This window comes from Mus musculus, chromosome 12 (genome assembly GCF_000001635.26).
Source record: "Mus musculus strain C57BL/6J chromosome 12, GRCm38.p6 C57BL/6J".
In the NCBI taxonomy this organism is placed as follows: Eukaryota; Metazoa; Chordata; class Mammalia; order Rodentia; family Muridae; genus Mus; species Mus musculus.
In genome coordinates, this window is record NC_000078.6 from 74,221,960 (window position 1) to 74,240,296 (window position 18,337).

General features: G+C 42.7%; 1 protein-coding gene across 11 annotated transcripts in view; it reads left to right on the forward strand.

The window, feature by feature from the left end:
• The window catches only part of Syt16 (synaptotagmin XVI), a 270,293-nt gene that overhangs the window by 224,336 nt on the left and 27,620 nt on the right, over positions 1–18,337 (forward strand). For 5 of the 11 annotated variants that reach the window (XM_006515838.4, XM_030246702.1, NM_001364281.1 and 2 more), the window contains 4 exons: positions 623–880; positions 7,256–7,509; positions 12,850–13,290; positions 16,222–16,411. In XM_006515838.4, coding sequence (XP_006515901.1) covers positions 623–880; positions 7,256–7,509; positions 12,850–13,290; positions 16,222–16,411 — 1,143 coding nt within the window. The remainder of the gene's footprint in view (positions 1–622; positions 881–7,255; positions 7,510–12,849; positions 13,291–16,221; positions 16,412–18,337) is intronic. The other 6 variants (XM_030246704.1, XM_030246703.1, NM_001364282.1 and 3 more) reach the window with 2 other exon arrangements.

The following is an 18,337-nucleotide window of genomic DNA, read 5'->3' on the forward strand; positions in this document are numbered from 1 at the left end:
ATAGCAAACACATTAGCCATCAAGCAATTTCCCTAGCCCCAGTAAAATACATTCAAAACAGCGATTCCAAGAGCTATCTGGGTTGCCTTGAGAAACATTTAGAACATTTGTGATTCAAATGAGTAGAAGTTTTTACACACAGTGATCACTCTTCAAAGCTAGGGAGTCTTTGGAAAATCCTAGCTGCAAATATCTCTCCTCTGAAGTAGGGCTTGACTCTGAGTGTTTTAATAAATGCAATAAGACAAAGTGTACCTTTCCCAGAGAACTGCACATTGGGCAAATGTGCCCATAACAACCCTGCGTTTCCAGTTACAGTTATATACACCATCACCAATCAGCAGGGCTGTTGGCTAGCGCTTTATCTCAAGATGGTCATTACACCAATGATGGGTATCCTACTGTTTTCTCCCGGGTGCTAGCCATCTATCTCTAATTACTCCATGTGCTATCCCTTTGGCCCAGATTTCTGTTTCAAGAGTGCTTTATTCCCTTTCTACCCAATTTGAACTTGTTCCATCACGCTAACCATCCATGCTCTCTTCTCTTTTTCCTGTTTTGTCTGTCTCTGTGTTGGATCACTGAGCTTCACGGGAGACTCATGACTCTTTTTTGCTTCCAGTTAACAGCTTTGGGGATGATGAAGAGCCATCCACATCTTCTGAGAGTGATGAAGATGTGACTAAGCAATTCAAGATCTCAGTGTCCCGATCCCAGAGTTTTCGTTCAGGAGTATCTGAGAAGGGAAAGACAACAGAGTTGGAGCAGAAAATAAAATGCAAACGTTTGCTGTGTACCCACCAGGAAGACAGCGCTGAAGGGTCTGCTTGTGAAGGTATTCATTGCAGTGCATTGCATTGCAGGCAAGGGCAGGTCAATGGTAAGAATGATGGTTAATAATTGAGATACTTATCTAAGAGTTCAGAGAAGGAAGAGAATAAACTATAGAACTGGGGAAAGTGTCCAGAAAGAATAGTTCAGGCTTTCTCGGTGCTACCCTGGATCTTCATGCTCAGAAACCCAAGAGAGAAAGAGAGAGAAAGGAAGAGGGACAGGGAAAGGGATCCTGGACCAGGGAAATGTTATTGGTAAAAGGCTAGAGAGAGTATGCTTCGTCCAACTTCATCTCTGCTCACAGCAATCTAAGCTTTCCAGTCTTCCTTTTCTCTCATTGGGTGAATGACAACCACCTCTCTTATTGGATGTATGACAGCCACCTCTCATTGGATGTATGATAGCCACCTCTCTCATTGGATGTATGACAGCTACCTCTCTTATTGGGTGAATGGCAGCCACAGCAAGGAGGGAGGCATATCAGTACATCTCCCATGTTGTCATCTCGAGACAGAGGAAAAGGAGAACAGAGGAACTGAGAGATGATAAAAAAGAGATTGTTATTTGGTAATGGAAGCAGAACAAGTAGAAAAAGGACAAAGGCTCAACTAGCCAACAGGATCCTGTTTGCAGGGCAGGAAAAGCTCACTACTCGTCATGCAGTTAAACGTTTTGACACAAGCCAACATGACCTATTTTAACAAACCACAGCATCAATGGCTGCAGACCCTCTGCCTTCCAGCCCCCATTCTCTCCTGTTCCCTAGTGTTCTACTCTGCATTCCTTTCTCTCCACCAAGCAGGCAAATGTGGGCTAATGAAAGTTAATAGTAGTTGATTCCCTGGGATTTGCTTGTTTAATTCTAAAGCTAATGGTTCCATTTCTCAGAAGCCTCGGCGTCTGGGTTTTGATTTATAGAAATGGCCAAGTCTCTGAGAGAATGGAGACAGCCACTCTGACTTACCTTCCTGGAATCCATGATAACTTATCCTTGTCAGAACTAGTAATTTTGAAATTTTGACAGGTAGTGACAGAAAAGATGAAATTCCCTCTATTGGAGAGGGGACAAAGTCTACCACATTGAGTGAATTACTGTAAATTCTGAGGAAAATCCAAAGGATTTTTATAGAAATAGCTGCAAGCTAAATTTGAGGTCATCAAAGCTGTGGGAAGATTCATGTTTGCATTGCTTATTTTTCCTACCATTTCTTTTTTTAATTCATCATTGTAGCGCTGAAATTATTTAATGATAGAGAATAAATATTTCTTTATATTTTGTCTACTTTTCATTTAGCTAATTTATTTTACTTAGATTCAGTTTAATTGTAGGCATTCTTTCTGTTTAAAAAAAAGCATTAAAATGTTGGACAGTGAAATTAAATGTCCAAAATCAACTTGAGGTCTTAATTTGAAATGAGCTTCACGTAGCTTATTATATCCTATGTTTCCCCTAAGTGAGGCCATGATGGATTCCTTATGAAGTCATCAGCAAAGTATTCCAAACCATGCTTTCCCCTCCCCCACCGCATGCTTCTAATTTAGTGTTGTTTTACATTGTTGTCAGTGCATTCTTCTATTAAATAATTAATTTACTCTTTGAGAATTTCATACAGGTATACAGGTATTTTGATCAAATCCATCCCATCTCATCTGTTCCTACTACTCTCCTAGCTTCATCATCCCCCTCCCCCCATCCAAACCAACTGAATCCAGTTGATTCCATCAGTGATGCACACATGACTGTGGTGATAAGACTATTCACTGAGGCATAGGCAATCTACCAGTGGCCACAACCTCAGTGTACAATGACTCTTCGATCCACAGGTTATAGGCTCACATTTGAAGATTTGGAGCTAGGAGCCTAAAGAGAAGTACAATGTTTGTCCTACTGGGTCTGGATTACTTCACTTGGTACCTTTCTAGTTCCATCCATTTGCCTGTAAAGTTTGTCATTTCACTTTTCCTGTCATGGAAAGCCTGAGTTCCAGGCAGAGTATAAGTCTATTGCAGAATTGTTGACTTGCTAGGTTGCTTTTTTGGTTTGTTTTAAGCAGTAACCTTAATGCTCAATAAGAATAGCTGCTCCTTGTAGGCATTCCTTGTTGGCATGTCCAACTCTTAGCAAGAAGGCTACCTGTGGCCAGGAGAGCTATGAATGTGGCCCAGATGCAAAATAATAAACTTATTTAAAACACTATGAGACTTAAAAATTCATATTGCTATTGTGGACTTTTTGAGTGTGAACTTTGTAGATAACAAAAGTGTTTAAAGGTTGGGTATCCCCACTAAGATGGTTTATAAAAAAACAGATAACCTCTTCTTCATATCATTAAAAAACTACTCATATCCCCAGTGTCTCTAGCCAGTTTTATATGCAATAGTGTACCAACCAGAGAAATACGATCATAAACACACACACACACACACACACACACACACACACACTATGAAGTCATCAGCAATGTATTTGTGTGTGTGTGTGTGTGTGTGTGTGCGCGCGCGCGCACGCACACTGTATACATATATTTGTGGATTTCTAGAGACTTATTGCAAAGAATTAGCTGATGTTGGCAGACACAGAAATCCCCAGTTCTGATCTCCCTGGAGCAGGCTGTGAGGATGTAAGTCTCAGGTATGAGCTAGAACTTCCTTGTGTAGATGCATTTTCTTCTCCTCCCGGAAAGCCTCATTTCTCGCCAGCCTTTCAAGCAACTGTACAGGGTTATCTCCTTTACTTGAAGTCAACTGATTGTGAACCCCAGCCACACCTGCAGAATAGCATCACATCAATTCCTATTAGAATTCAAATAATTGGTGCCCATAATCCAGTTAAGATACCATGCAGGTAGACCGTTATGAATAGTAAGTAACATTTTTTTTTAATGTGGGCAGATATAGAGTATGAAAGGGAGTAATTAGATAATAGAATTTTCCATTAAAGTGGCTGATAAACAAGTAGGATACTTTCTCTGACCATATAAATATACTTGATGAGATATAGTTATGGTTCTAAGAAGTCTGGATCTATTTCTCTGAAGATAGGCTATTACTTTTACGTATGTGTTTAAGGTGTTGTGATTCTGTCATTTAAAGGCAAGGGAACACTATTGTACAGAAAGGTGACCCGTTTCAAATTCCTTCTTCTTGCTACTTGTAACCCAGACTTGATTTTTCTAATTTATCCTTTGCTTGTCTGTCATGGAAAATGCATTGTTACATTAATATAGTTCTACTTTTTTCAGTTATGAATAATGCTTCAAGGCTTAATGTAGTTGTTGAAAGTCCCCACATTACTGATCTAGGTATTATCACCATAGGAGTTAAAGTCATGAGACAATTTTATGGGGATAATTTCTTGGCAAAGTTAGATTTTATACTGAAGTCCTGCTGGGTGCTGCACACATTGATAGATTGCCCACTGTTTAATAGGACATCTCACTGTTCATGTATGTGAGGAATGGGTGTGCTAATTAGAGACTTAGAAGAAAATCCTGCTTTATTGTAGGTTTTTGCATGAGAAGTTTTCTGCATTCTGTCGTTTTCTATGGCTTTTTTAAAAAGTGTGTTTGCTAAACATCTGAAAGTACGGATGAAACATTTTTTGTGGTATCCTGTGAAAGTGTATCTAGGGAACCTGAATGGAATATTTAAGAATAACACAACAGAAAGGAGAGTTTTTCAGTGACTGGGATGGCTTTGAAAAACAAAGCCAGAGTCCAAAGTTGTGCTAATATGGTCTACATGGATAGTATTAAAAAATACACATAAGAATGTGTGTATGTGTGTGTGTATATATATATATACGAGAGAGACTGAGTATATATTTCATTCTCATGTGCATGTGTATGGTGTGTGTGTCTCTGTGTGTGTGTCTGTGTGTGTGCATGTCATGTAGGTGCATGGTGCTTGTACATATGTATGAGCATGTGTGTGGAGATTTGGGCCTGATGTTGACAATCTTTCTTGATCATTCTCTACTTTAGTCATTGAGGCAGAGTCTCTCAAACTCAGAGCTTCCTAATAAGTTCTATCCAGATAGCTTGTTTTAGGAATTTGCCACCTGAACACTGAAATTCCAGATGGGTCATCATGCTCATTTAATATTGGTGTGGTTTCTGGGCATCCAAACTCTAACTTTCATGCTTTCATGGCAAGTACTTTAACTCCTGAACCATTTCCAAGACGTACATTATATATTTTAAGCTTGAGGCAAAGCATTGTTCCTATATACCCTGGTCACCAAGGTTCTGGTTTGCTTCCCACCCAGACGCTTCAAGTATTTGCAAGTATGAGTCTGTTGGAAGGTTATTCAAAGATTTAGTGAAGATGTAGCCACAGATTCAGACTATGTGTGCTTATGCCTTCTGGGAGCCTATGCTGTGGCTGAAGTTCCTAGACTCAGTGGAGGAACTGCTAGGGTGTATAAGAGCTGAACTAGGGATGTCCCTCTGATGTCCCACTGACTCCTGTCTCTGCCTCTCTTTTTCTTTTATCCTAGGTTGGGGAATATTGAGAGGGACTGGAGGCTAAAGAGATAGAACATCTTAGCTGGGGTGGGCTGAAGTACTGGCTGGAGCTGTTGCTTGGGAGGAACTTGCCAGATTTGCTTTGTCTGATGACATTAAGGGGGATGAACAGGGTGAGTAGGGCTGGAGGGGTGGTTATGGGAGTGGAGAGGAGAAGAGAGGAAAGAAGAGGCAGTGGAGTGGAGGCACACAGAGGGAATGCAAAAAAAAAAAAAAAAAAAGAATAATGCTAAGGATTTTATATTGGTAGCAGACATTGGACCTATATCCCTGTGCTTATAAAGCCAGTGTTTTACCACCTCAGACATTCCCAGACCAGCTTTAATACATCTTAGTTCTTAACATTATGAATGAGTATACGGATGGATATTTCAGTTAAAAGGTTAAAACAAATGCATTAGAACAGATAACCTAGAGGTGGTTCTAGAAAGCAGTTATGTGGAGAGGACCTCGTGGCTTTACTCTGTGCTCCCTAGTCTTCTGTGGTGACCAGATCACCCTCTGCTCACCCGTGCTCCCTAGTCTTCTGTAGTGACCAGATCACCCTCTGCTCACCCGTGCTCCATAGTCTTCTGTGGTGACCAGATCACCCTCTGCTCACCCGTGCTCCCTAGTCTTCTGTGGTGACCAGATCACCCTCTGCTCATCTGTGCTCCATAGTCTTCTGTGGTGACCAGATCACCCTCTGCTCACCCATGCTCCCTAGTCTTCTGTGGTGACCAGATCACCCTCTGCTCACCCATGCTCCATAGTCTTCTGTGGTGACCAGATCACCCTCTGCTCACCCATGCTCCCTAGTCTTCTGTGGTGACCAGATCACCCTCTGCTCACCCATGCTCCATAGTCTTCTGTAGTGACCAGATCACCCTCTGCTCACCCGTGCTCCCTAGTCTTCTGTAGTGACCAGATCACCCTCTGCTCACCCATGCTCCCTAGTCTTCTGTGGTGACCAGATCACCCTCTGCTCACCCGTGCTCCCTAGCCTTCTGTGGTGACCAGATCACCCTCTGCTCACCCGTGCTCCCTAGTCTTCTGTAGTGACCAGATCACCCTCTGCTCACCTGTGCTCCCTAGTCTTCTGTGGTGACCAGATCACCCTCTGCTCACCTGTGCTCCCTAGTCTTCTGTGGTGACCAGATCACCTTCTGCTCACCCGTGCTCCCTAGTCTTCTGTGGTGACCAGATCACCCTCTGCTCAGAAGGCTTCAGAATGGGAGGAAGGGGAGAGAGAGTGAGAGAAAAACACTGAACAGGAAGGAATCAGGGGTAGTTCAGGAGTTGATGGTCCTTTGTGTGGACAAGACCTAGAAGAGAAGCACAGCCAGTGAGAGCAGAAGTGGATGTGGATAGTGAGCTGGGATGCTGTGGATACTGGGGTTTTGTGAGGTGGAAGGATCAAGTTTGAGCCAGGCCAGTGAGAATCTCATATTTATGGGAAAATTCTGCTGCTGTCTGCCTGCTACTGTTTGACATCCATAAAGACCCACTGATGGCTTTTAAAACATATTTTTATGTAAGAAAGTAAGTGTTCAGAAGATATGAACATTGTTCAGGATCATGGCTCACACATTAGAACTTCTGTGGCTCAAATACAGTAGCTCTTTACTTTTCATGGGATTTCAGTTTTTTTAAAGACTTTTTTTTACTCTGTAGCTCAGGCTGGCCTTAAGGACATGACCCTTGCCTACTTTATCACACATAATGAACCAGTTTTCTTTTTGACTATAGGGGCAAAGTTTATCCATCATGTGGGTGATATTGTTTATGAAGATGTTATTGTTATACATTTTTCCCCTGTGATCTTGATTGTTGTGTCTGCAATTGTTCAATTTTTCTAGACCAAAAGGTATGAAAATATAATCCATTTGAAATGTTTTTTTTAATTGCAAATTTAGATTTGGATCGAACCAGCCAACTTAGTTATTCTGAGATTCTGTCTTATGAAGACCGCCCCATTTCCATTCTCCCACAATCCCCCTTCGAGAGCAGGAACGTCAGGCACCATGGCCCTTGCCGTCCGGAGATGGGCATGGTCCGAAGCCTCGGTCGTCCTTGTGCAGATGGCGTCCTGGAGACGGAGACAGCTTTTGTGAGTCGGGGCTTTGAAGATTCCTATGCCACCCACAGTTCCTCTCTGTGGAGTCCAGAGGCAAGTTGTTGTCTCTTCTTCATTTTAGTGCCGTCCACTCATTCACCTCTTCTGCCTCCCTTACCTGATTCCTCCAGAAAGGAAGTACTGCTTGATCTAAAACAACAACAACAACAACAAAACACACACACATACACACACACAAAACCTTGCAATAAAAGAATCACAAATACATTCTTTCAAAATGGGAGCAGCAGAAGCATGCAGTGGGAGAAGTGAAGAGCTATCAGGGATGTTCTCATACAAAAGGACCTCTAGATCTTTGGAGAACTTGGTTGCTTTCCTTCCTGGAAAAGTGAATTCTATTTTATCTTACCCCAAATCCTGCACTATGTTTGCTAAAATAAGAATTATTGGAGAATTTAACTAAAGTGAAGACATGACAAGGGTTTGTAGGTGTCAGCTTTGAATTGAGTTAGAGGTGTGGGAGGCAGCACCAAGAGTGACATATTCTGGTCATTGATGCTGCTTTTTGTAATAAACACTTGATGAATGATGCAGCTTATGAACTGGTCTTTTAATTAAAGCTTGTCCTTAATCTATAGGGCTATCTGTGATAATGGGGCAGCCATTATGGAAAGGGACACCAGCTACTTCAGTCTAGGGTTTTACAAGCATTGCCTTATCCCATGGGCATCTCTGATTGTTCTTTGTGAGTTCCACCCTTCTAAAATGATGCCCCAACATTAAGAGGTGTTAACTGGAAATCAACTTAGTTGAAATTACTAATGAATATTCAATTTTTATATGACTTCAGTATAATGTGCAGAAATAGAACTAGAGAATGAGTTGATTTCTACAACCAGAGGAAATACGTGGGGTTGAATCTCTTCAGAAGAACCCAGAGGTCACACACACTAAATGCTTAAAGAAATGCAAAAAGAAAGCTGTATAAATTCATGGTCCAAGGCCTTGCTGTTTTCCAGTTAGTGGGAGAGCTGCTGGGCATATGTAAGAAGCCCTATGCACACGCTCGTTCACATATGTGCTGGTGCCTCTATGATGGTGCTTTTGCTGAGAACCAGAAATAGAAACTCAGATACCTGGTTTATGGTTTGTTAGTCAGTCCTTCCAACACAGGTATCCAGAGCTCCTAACTGTCACCAGTTTTGTTAGAGAGAGAGAGAGAGAGAGGGAGAGAGAGAGAGAGAGAGAGAGAGAGAGAGAGAGAGAGAGAGAGAGAGAGAGAGAGAGAGAGAGAGAGAGAAACAAAATACAGGTCTGCATTGCCATGGTGTTGGTGCTCAGAGGCGAATCAAATCCCACACAATGTTTAAAAATGTTCCCTTTGTCTCCCTCACTGCAGAGAACCAAAACACAACTATTTACCTGCCTGTTGATAACTCTGTCTCCCTGATAATTGTGCCATTAGGTTTGGGCTTGCCTTTTCCACGGAACCTCCCATTTCCCTGCCTCCTGGTGCTTTAATAGATGACTTATGCTGAGGGTACTGAATGTTCTCAGACTCCAAAAATACCCAGACAGCTCCATGTGCACCATTCAACCTCCTATCTATTTTGAGACAAAAACTGTAATTTGGTGCTCCTACTGTAGAACTTCACAGAGAGCTCAAGCGGTTCCCGTAACCGCCTGCCCTGCAGGCGTAGCTCGACTCTTAAGCATTGATTTATTTGTCTCTTAGCCGTGTTAAGAACCTTGTCTTCCCTGGCGGAGCTGGCATCCAGAACGTATTGTGGATCCATTTACTTTGGGCCACACGATGACATCAACACTATCTTACTAAAACAGAAAGGCTTTTCAGTTTGACAGAAAATCTTTAAATGTAACGTGGGTTTTGACAGTTTGATGCAAGCATTTCCACCTTAAAGGGGAAAATCAGGACAGGGAAGCTCAAGGAGCCCTTTATTTTGTCTCCGAAGGAAAGGGCCTCATGCAGACCGGCTACCTGCTATGATCATGGATTTTCCAGTTTAGCCTCAGCTGGCAGGGACCATTGACTTTCTCCTGCAGACCTGGGACTTGGTGGGAGAAACAATGGGAAGGTGGCTGGAAATTTCATCCACACAGAGAGACAGATGTCCCACTTTCCCTCTCTGCTTTCGACTGATTAATTGGTTGGCCTTGAGAAGTTAATTAAAATCTGCCAAATGGGGATAAGAAGGAAGAGAGTTTTACCTTGCAGGAAGGTCAAACAGATTAGCAGTATTAACAGTACCTGTACAAGGAGCCCCTTTGGTGGCCTGGTGATAGGTAACGTGTTGAAATAATTAATTGCTATGAAAATACAACCCTTCACAAATCTCTGTCTCAAATCAACCCAGGTCGAGCCTGCAAAGCCCAGTTTTCATGAGCAACAGCTGGGATTGGCCCTTCAGGAGCCCAGCTGCTGTCCAGAGCTGGTCTTGGCCCGATCTTCTCAGAGCAATTGCAGTAGCTCTGCCCGGGACTTCCCAGAAGCCTGCAGGTGCAGCAAGCACTTACCTGAATAGGTAGCTGATGGACATGTGGGAGAGCCAAATTACCAGGCACTGTGTTTTTAGCCTTGGCACTGAAGTAGATGATAAAGCTACTGACTCCTACCTAATATTAAGAGCAGAGACCTGAATGAGAATGAATTTACAATACTGCCATCCAACTTCCGTCACTACCACTTCCCATCTTCCTGTCACGCTTAGTAAGCACAGAAGCATCTACGGCGAAAGGGTTGGCCGAAAGAAGTAGGTCATGTGGGTTAACACAAGTTTGGGATTTTGACTGCTTAAGGTCTGCTCTTAGGCTGCTGGAGTAAAAATCTTAAATGACCCTGGCCTGGCATATGGACCCTCCTATTGGAAGTGTATTAGTTCCATAGCCCATTTTCGCTTTAGTTTCCCTTCCCATGAAATAATGATGTTAAAAATTCTAGCTCGTTAGGCAGATATAAGTATTACAAAGCTCAGGATTTCTTAGTTGGTTCCCTAGTAAGAGCTGAAGGTGAAGAGTTTTGTTTCCGCCTTTGCTACTGAGCACATTCTCCATGGAGGCTTCGGGAATGAGGGAGGGAAAGAGAGCGGCCCTGGATGGAATCTGTCCTTGAGTTGGCCACCACCCAGTATGACCAATTGTTTTATCCTGTGGCTCATACTCCAAGAGATTATTATTTGCTCTAAGTTCATCTTGCCAAAGGGAAAAAGCATAGTGCCTAGGGTATTAATGACGGTGCACACTCTGCCCTTTCCAAATATGGTGGGCAGCAGAATGCTTTGGTACCAATGGATCAATAATGAGAGCTGAGCTTTATATTTTATGAGCAGAAGGTAAGAGATTCTTTTAGAGGAAATGAAGCCAAGAGGATCCCAAGTGTGCCAGAGCAAACTTGATATGACACCTGACATCAAGAACAACTTAAAAGATGCTAGCTATTACGACCTACATCTAGGCAAGCTATGTAGATGATCAAGAGCAGGCTAAAATAGATGGGAGTTTTAAGGGGAGACAGGAGCTTAAGAAAAGATTCTGCCTTGGTTTTTCAGTTAGCTGAATTCCTTGGAGACTTGATTCTAATATTATATATACACTAGTCAGTTGTATTCAGAAGTCTCTATAGCAACCACTTTTATCACTTGAAACTAAGTACCTCTGAATAGAAATGCTCATGCGTGATTGCATGCACAGGGAAGAGAATAGAAGGAGCTTCCCTTATGTTATAAGAAAGCTGAGTTTTCTTGGCAGGCTAATTTGAATCTTAAAAGGGAAGGGCATTTATTAGATGTCTCCTATATGTCAAGACTTCTACTTTGCACAGCCTCCCTATGGAGTGGGTATCATCTTTATTTTACTATTGAAGAAAGATAATGGAAAGTATGAAATAATGGTCCCAGTGTTATAGAGCTGATAAGAAGTAGCAGCCATGGCTTATAGAGAACATTTGATTCCACGGCACGATTACTTCCCCTATGACTCCCTGGGAAAGTCTCATTGATAAATGCACGGACTGAGGTATTTTGTTGTAATTTTGAAGTAATCTTTGAACTCGAGTCCAGTTCTATAGATAAAGAATGGATTTACATTAACAAGGGTTCACTATGAGACCCTTTTTGTTAGGAAAGACTCAGGCCTTCAGGGAAAAGTTAAACATTATATTGACATTACTAGTAATTTGTTGGTGTGGTGGTCATTACAGTAAGTGATGTGCAGTTTAGGTTTCCCAGTAAGGGCAGTAGACCAGAGTAATTTGTCAATAAGTAAATTGATAGCCAAGGGTGACATTCCATAAACAGAGAGGCATACTTGAAAAGAGGCAGCTCCATACCAATGTTAGGAATAATTAAGGAGTCTGGTTGAAGACAGATTTTCATCTTGACTAGAACCTCACAACCCTACTCACTCTCTCTTTTCAAAACCAGGCTCACACATTTATTTCACTCATTCATCAAATACACACACACACACACACACACACACACACACACACACACACACACGTGTACATGCCCATAGATGTCATATAGGCATACGCAGAGATTAAGATACAAAGAAAACAGTAAACACTAAAATAGGCAATCTACCTAGGGTGTGGAAAAGTTTACTGTACTGCCTGGCTACATTTCCGTAGCTTTGCAACCTGACTCTTTCAAACAGGCATATACTAGCATGCACTTTCCAGTTTGGCCAGGACTCAAAACACTAGCCAGTGGTAGACCTATGATTTTAACCCACGTATTCTGGCTGCAGCGGGGCTTTTGCTAATTGGCTGCTATGAATGATCTCTTTAGACTTTACTTTGAATGACCTCCTGAGTCTTGACTTTCTGGAGCCAACATCTCTGGCAAGCATCACAGAAGTGTGGAGTCTCTGCCCCAACCCCTGACTTAATGAGAATCCTTGAGTGACTCAGGTGGCCATTAGGCTGGAGAAGCTCAGCCATTAGTCTTTTCTCCCAGGAAATTTGGGACTTTTGCCTATAGGAAAGTTCTGATTTGTGGACAACAGGTTTAGGCTCATCAATTACTCCTGGTGACCCAAAAGTTGCCTCTTGGCATTTACATAGTTGATAGTTGGCTTAATTAATGACACCATGTCTTAGTTGGTTTAAGTCATAGTGGACAATTGTACTTTTCATGAGGCAATACAAGTTTCTGCACTTTAAAAGACATAAGAGCTTCTTTTATTCACTTAAAAATCATTCTCAAAAGCTTGCCTGTTACCAGGCACTGTGACCACCAAGAATTCACAGTCTGTTGGAGAGAACTTAGTAAACAGACCTTCCTAACACAGAAGGTCATATGTTGGCAGTCAGGAAGCTTGGGAGCCAAGAAAGCTCCGAGGGGCAGCAACCTGTCATTGTGTAATAAGTCACTGTCATTTCCAGTCTTCACTTTTCCCCTCTGCTTGTAACAGGAGCAGGATGGCACCAGTCTGCAGGTACCACACAGGCTTTTGGAGCCTATCTCAAAATGCGGTGACCTCGATGTCATCTTTGAATATAGAGCTGTAACCCAGAAGCTCACTGTGACCATTGTGAGAGCACAGGGTCTCCCAGATAAGGACCGAAGTGGTGTCAACTCTTGGCAAGTTCACATAGTGCTGCTGCCCAGCAAGAAACAGAGGGGTAAGACGAACATACAGAGAGGGCCCAACCCTGTCTTCAAGGAAAAGGTCACCTTCACCAAGCTGGAGCCCAGAGATGTGGCTTCCTGTGCTGTCCGCTTCCGCCTGTATGCTGCCCGTAAGATGACCCGGGAGAGAATGATGGGGGAGAAGCTGTTCTGTCTCAGCCACTTGCACCCAGAAGGGGAAATGAAAGTGACTCTGGTTCTGGAGCCAAGAAGTAATCTGAGCGTGAGTATATTAAATGGTGCTGCTAATGATGCGGTGTGTTCAAAGACCCGGGATTGTCAGCCCTTGATTTACAACATTCAGCTTGTGAATTCACAGACGTTAATTTAATTTTCCATTTGGCTCTCCTCATCCTTATAAGCCATGGTTTGCACTTCATGGACAGTGGGTCTTTCCAGCCTGTCATCCTGATAAGTTGATGGATGTGTTTTCTACCCATTTTAGGAAATGGCAGTGGCAATGTGGGGGGAGGGCATGGCAAAACCTGGGGAGGTGGCTGGGCTTTTGACTTAGTGGGTAAGCATCCATATGCCTTCCATCCCTACCCAGTATGCATTAGGATGATTCATAGACATGATACTTTTGTTGTTTCTGTTTTCTTGAAACAAGAATCTTACTACATAGCCCAGGCTGGCCTCAAGCTCATTCTGTAACCTAGAATGCCCTCCAACACACAATGCCCTTACCTTAGCTTCCCAAGTGCAGGAATTGCAGGTGGGTATTTCTGAACTTTCAAGGCAAGGCTCTTAGCAAGGATTCAGAACCATCCTGCATTAGCAACCCTGAATGCCTGCCACAGAGGGGACCTTCCAGTTGTATGGCTGTTTTCTTACCATGCATCTTACTCCTCTTCCTAGCCCAGGACTTGCAGAGCTTGGAGGTCTGGGAGGTAGCCAGCCTTATCACTGTTGTAGATCAACTATCATGTAATGTGAAGATCTCTTTTTATGAACATGTGTCAAAAGATCAGACAGCTATGGGTTAGTCAACCAATCAGTCATTCATTGGAAATGCATCCTGTCATGGACTGTAGAGGCCAAATGACTACCTAAGCAAGCAGACTGCTATTATTCTACAGACTAGTGATTGAGGGTGTTGATAGGCAGCCCCTGGTAAAGTTTCAGAGGATACAGCTTGCTTAGAATGACCAGGAGAATGTTTTGAGATGACGAAGGGAAAAAAAACCCACATAGCTCAAGCAATAGAGAGAACAAGACTGGTGACGTGTGTGGGCAGATAGTCAAGACAAAGGGAGGGCACACACAGCCATGGAGGAGGACAAAGACGTGTTCCAAAAAGGTCTACCCATCTAAAGTTCTAATTCCGCCTGAACATCTCCAACCTGGAAATCCTGATTTTTTTGCCTCTCTAAATCGATGCCACCTGCTGTCTTCCCAGACCTGCCTGCTGGCAAGCTCATCTTTTCCGTCGCTAGCTCCAAAATTGTAGAACTCACCCATGACCTCTCTTTGCCAGCTGAAAGCTGTGAATTCTCTTTAGATAGAAGCAAAGCACAGCTCTCCGGTGGGTTAGTGGAATGGTCTCCTGCTGGTGGCCTCTAAGCTTCTGCTGTTTTCTGACACAAGGGTTAGAATGAGCTCAAGAAGGCACAAACCTGCTTGTGTCTCACATCTTCATAAATTCTTTTTTTTTTCATAAAATCATGAAATCATAAAGAACAGAATTCAGAGAAGAGTCAAAAAGAGGCCCTGCAGTGTGAAGCCCAGGAGTGAGTGTAGCCACATCCTTTCTTGTCAGTGTCAGCCCTGGGCTCTGTACTGAGGATACAGGCTGAATGGGGAGAAGGAGCCATCATGAAGGGATGTTGATGGAGGATAATACCTCATTTATCAGCTACTGTTGAATATGATTACATACCACATATACGTCTATGTGTTATGGACTAAGTGATGGATACAGATTAAGAACTTTGGTACGGGTAGGTAAAAGTACTGTGAGAGAACCACAGTAGATGTTTCTATAGAAACACAAGGATATATGGCCTTTCTCCCAAGGATGAAAATTTTTCATTGGTGTGTTTCTAACTTCTGGGCATCAAAGCCTGTAAGGCCCCTGTTGAGACCACTAGCTATTTTTCTTACAAATCATGGATCCATGAAGCTTGGGGGCTCTCAGAAACACACATGATTTGGTTGAAAGAATACATTCCCTTGGACATGCACAGCATTTGATTCCTTTTATTGTTTTTGCTTATTGGGATGTTGGCAAGAAGTTTTTAAGGATTTAAAAGGATTTTAGTCAAGAAAGATTTAAGGTCAGTCCCTAACACTGGTGTCCTCTAGAGGAAGCAGTATGATGGAGGGCTGGAGGGCCTGCAGGCCTGTTCCAGCTAGGCTGACGATGCCACTCAGGCTCCTCAGTGAGAATCAATGACTTCCTCTCCTCTGTCCTCTTCTGAGTGTGCCTGGTGCATAAGGGTGTTGCTCAGAAGAGTGTACACGAATAAACATGAGAAAAGGCTTGGGCATTCTTCTAGGCTCACCTGCTGCCTCCTGGGTCACCAAGATCCATAATCTATATAAGTGGTTCCCTATCAAATATCAACTGGTGAAAGTGCTCACTTCCTGTGTAATCTTTTTTTCCACAGGAGGCAATATTTCCTATGTGAACTCCACTTCTTAAGTAGCAGAACCAGATACCAGGTGTTTCATATACTGACCAGTGCCTGGTGGCCCTTTCTTTTATCTTTGAGCCAGAACATCTGTATTGCTTTATTCATCAAGAGTGCAGAGAACAGGGACAAAACTCAGGCCTGGAGTGGGTAGGTTCATAGAAACATTCAGAAACAAATTACACAGGAGGGAATCTTGGCCTATATTAAATGTATTATTCACACTCCATGTATCTTAGAAGGTTTGATTTACACTAGCAATAACATCTTTGTCTGTTTTGTCTTTAGAGAGGAAATATTGAATGGAGTCTACTCTTGGAATAAATATGTCGGCTAGTACCATGGGCCATCTCATACATGGCTGCGCTCCCTGGCACATTGTAATTCACACTGAATGTCCATTAGTAATCTTTGGCAGGCATTGCGACTGGGTCACAATTTCACCAAACATAATATCAGCTTTCTCTCAAAGAGAGGGATGCAGCATGGGCCAATGAATTCTTTGTGTTCTTCCCCTCCAGAGTGGAGAGTCTCCGCTCAGCCCATCTGTGGTGTCTCACAGTGACAGTGCTTCATCCACGCAGTCACTGTCTCATGGAGGGGTGCCAGAGCTGCTGGTGGGACTGTCCTACAATGCCACAACAGGGCGATTATCTGTGGAAATGATCAAAGGCAGCCATTTCCGCAACCTCGCTGCTAACCGAGCTCCTGGTGAGTATGTGTCTGCTGTTCTAGCTCTGGGATCTCCAGAAGCATGCAAAAGGTCCTGCCTATTCATCTTAGTTCTTCTTTTTTTTTTTTTTTTGTGGTAAAACATAAACTTGGTATGGCTTGGGCATGTTTTCATGAAGCAATAGCTCTAGCTTTTTATAAGGTGTCTATTTAATTCGAAGAAAGCTTCTAAAGAATCTAAATCTACATCAACATGTTTTAGGATGATCGGTATGTTTAAACTATTTAAGGAAAAAAGACTGTCATCTTTTCAGAAATGCAACATGTATAGGGATTGAAATCTGCCAATATTTTACAGGCCCTCATCAGTAAAGAGGCAGAACTCTGACTTTGGAGGGAGGCAGAGCTGGGACTGAATTCCAGCTCAGTTCGGTTATTCCCCACCCAATCTGTTCTGATCTTATACAACCAATCTCTTCTCTGAACTGTATTTGACCTACCTGGAAACAATGTTAGCCAATACCTTCCTGATGGGAGTGTTGAGAGATTTAAATAGCTACATTTGCATGAAGGGCTTAGCATAGTGCCTAACATACACAGTGAGCACACAGAAATGTTAGTAATTGTGTAACAGTGAAGAGAATAGATCTGGAGCAATGCCAGACCGTCTCCTCAGGAAAATGACTACTTCTGAGGTCATCATTAGAAAGAAATTCTCAGGACAACTCATCCCCCGCACCCATGGCTAAAGGGCAAGCTTCAGAAAGATTTAAATAACTGCTGCTACCAGTTCCTCAATGGCCCTTCAGCCTAAGAAGTTGGACACTGAACATAGAAATAATACTGTTAACAAAATCATGTAATATTTTTAATGATCTTAGTTACCTACAAAAGGAAGCTTTAGAAGATGCACTTCTGCTTTTTGGACCTACATCTAATCAGAGAAGCATATTTTGTATCTGAAATGCTAGCTGCAAGAGAGTCAGAAACATGCTGTAGAATTATTTCCAGCCTTTCCTGAACAAGAAGGTAAACTTGAAGGTGGGGAAGTAGAGAAGAAAGAATCTGCTTACCAGGGGAACCTGAATCTTACTAAAAGGATGGTGAAATCAATACAAATGCAGACAGTCAATGATTTCTGCCTTCACATAGAAATGCCAGATGAGGGTCAGCCCGACAACTGAATCTGAGAATCTGAGACTTTGATTCCACCCCTACCAGTCACTGTGCTGCAGTCTACCAAGCATCTGATGTATGTGGCTATCTTGCTAGCTAAACTTTTAAACAGAACTAAGGCATGGCCTCAGTTAGTAAAGCATTTGCTTTACAAGTATGAACCCCTGAGACCAAGCCTCATAACCCATGTGAAATGGTGGTACCCTTGTAACCTCAGCACTGGGATTGGGGATACAGGAGGATCCCATGACCTTGCTGAACAGCCAGTATAGCCGAATTGGTGAGTTCCAGGCCAATGAGAGACCTTGTCTAAAAATGAGGTAGATGATGTTTCTGAGGATGATAACTCCACCCTCTACATTAATGTACACACACATACAAGTGCACTTGAGCACATACAAATAAGCTTATGTGCCTCAACACACATGCATTAACAAAACCGTGTTAAAGCCAGCAGAGAAAGCCCCAGAACTCTGGGTAATAAATTAGACCAGAAGGTGCATAATCCACATTCAATGTCACCATTCAGGCAGGTGAGAGCTCTTTAGAATGTACAATAGGCACTGATTATTAATTGCACAGCTAGAGGCTCTTTGATAGATCCTGAGATCCAGCTTTTGTTTCCATAGCAGCCCAATACTTGTTAAGATCCTGATTTAAGACTTCTCCCCCAGAGTGTCTGCCAATGTCCTGTCCTCTGTTGTTGAAATCTGATAATATCTGAACAATGTTTGGGGCACTTGATGGAGATGCGAAAAGTGATAACGATGTGGGACACAGATATGCCCC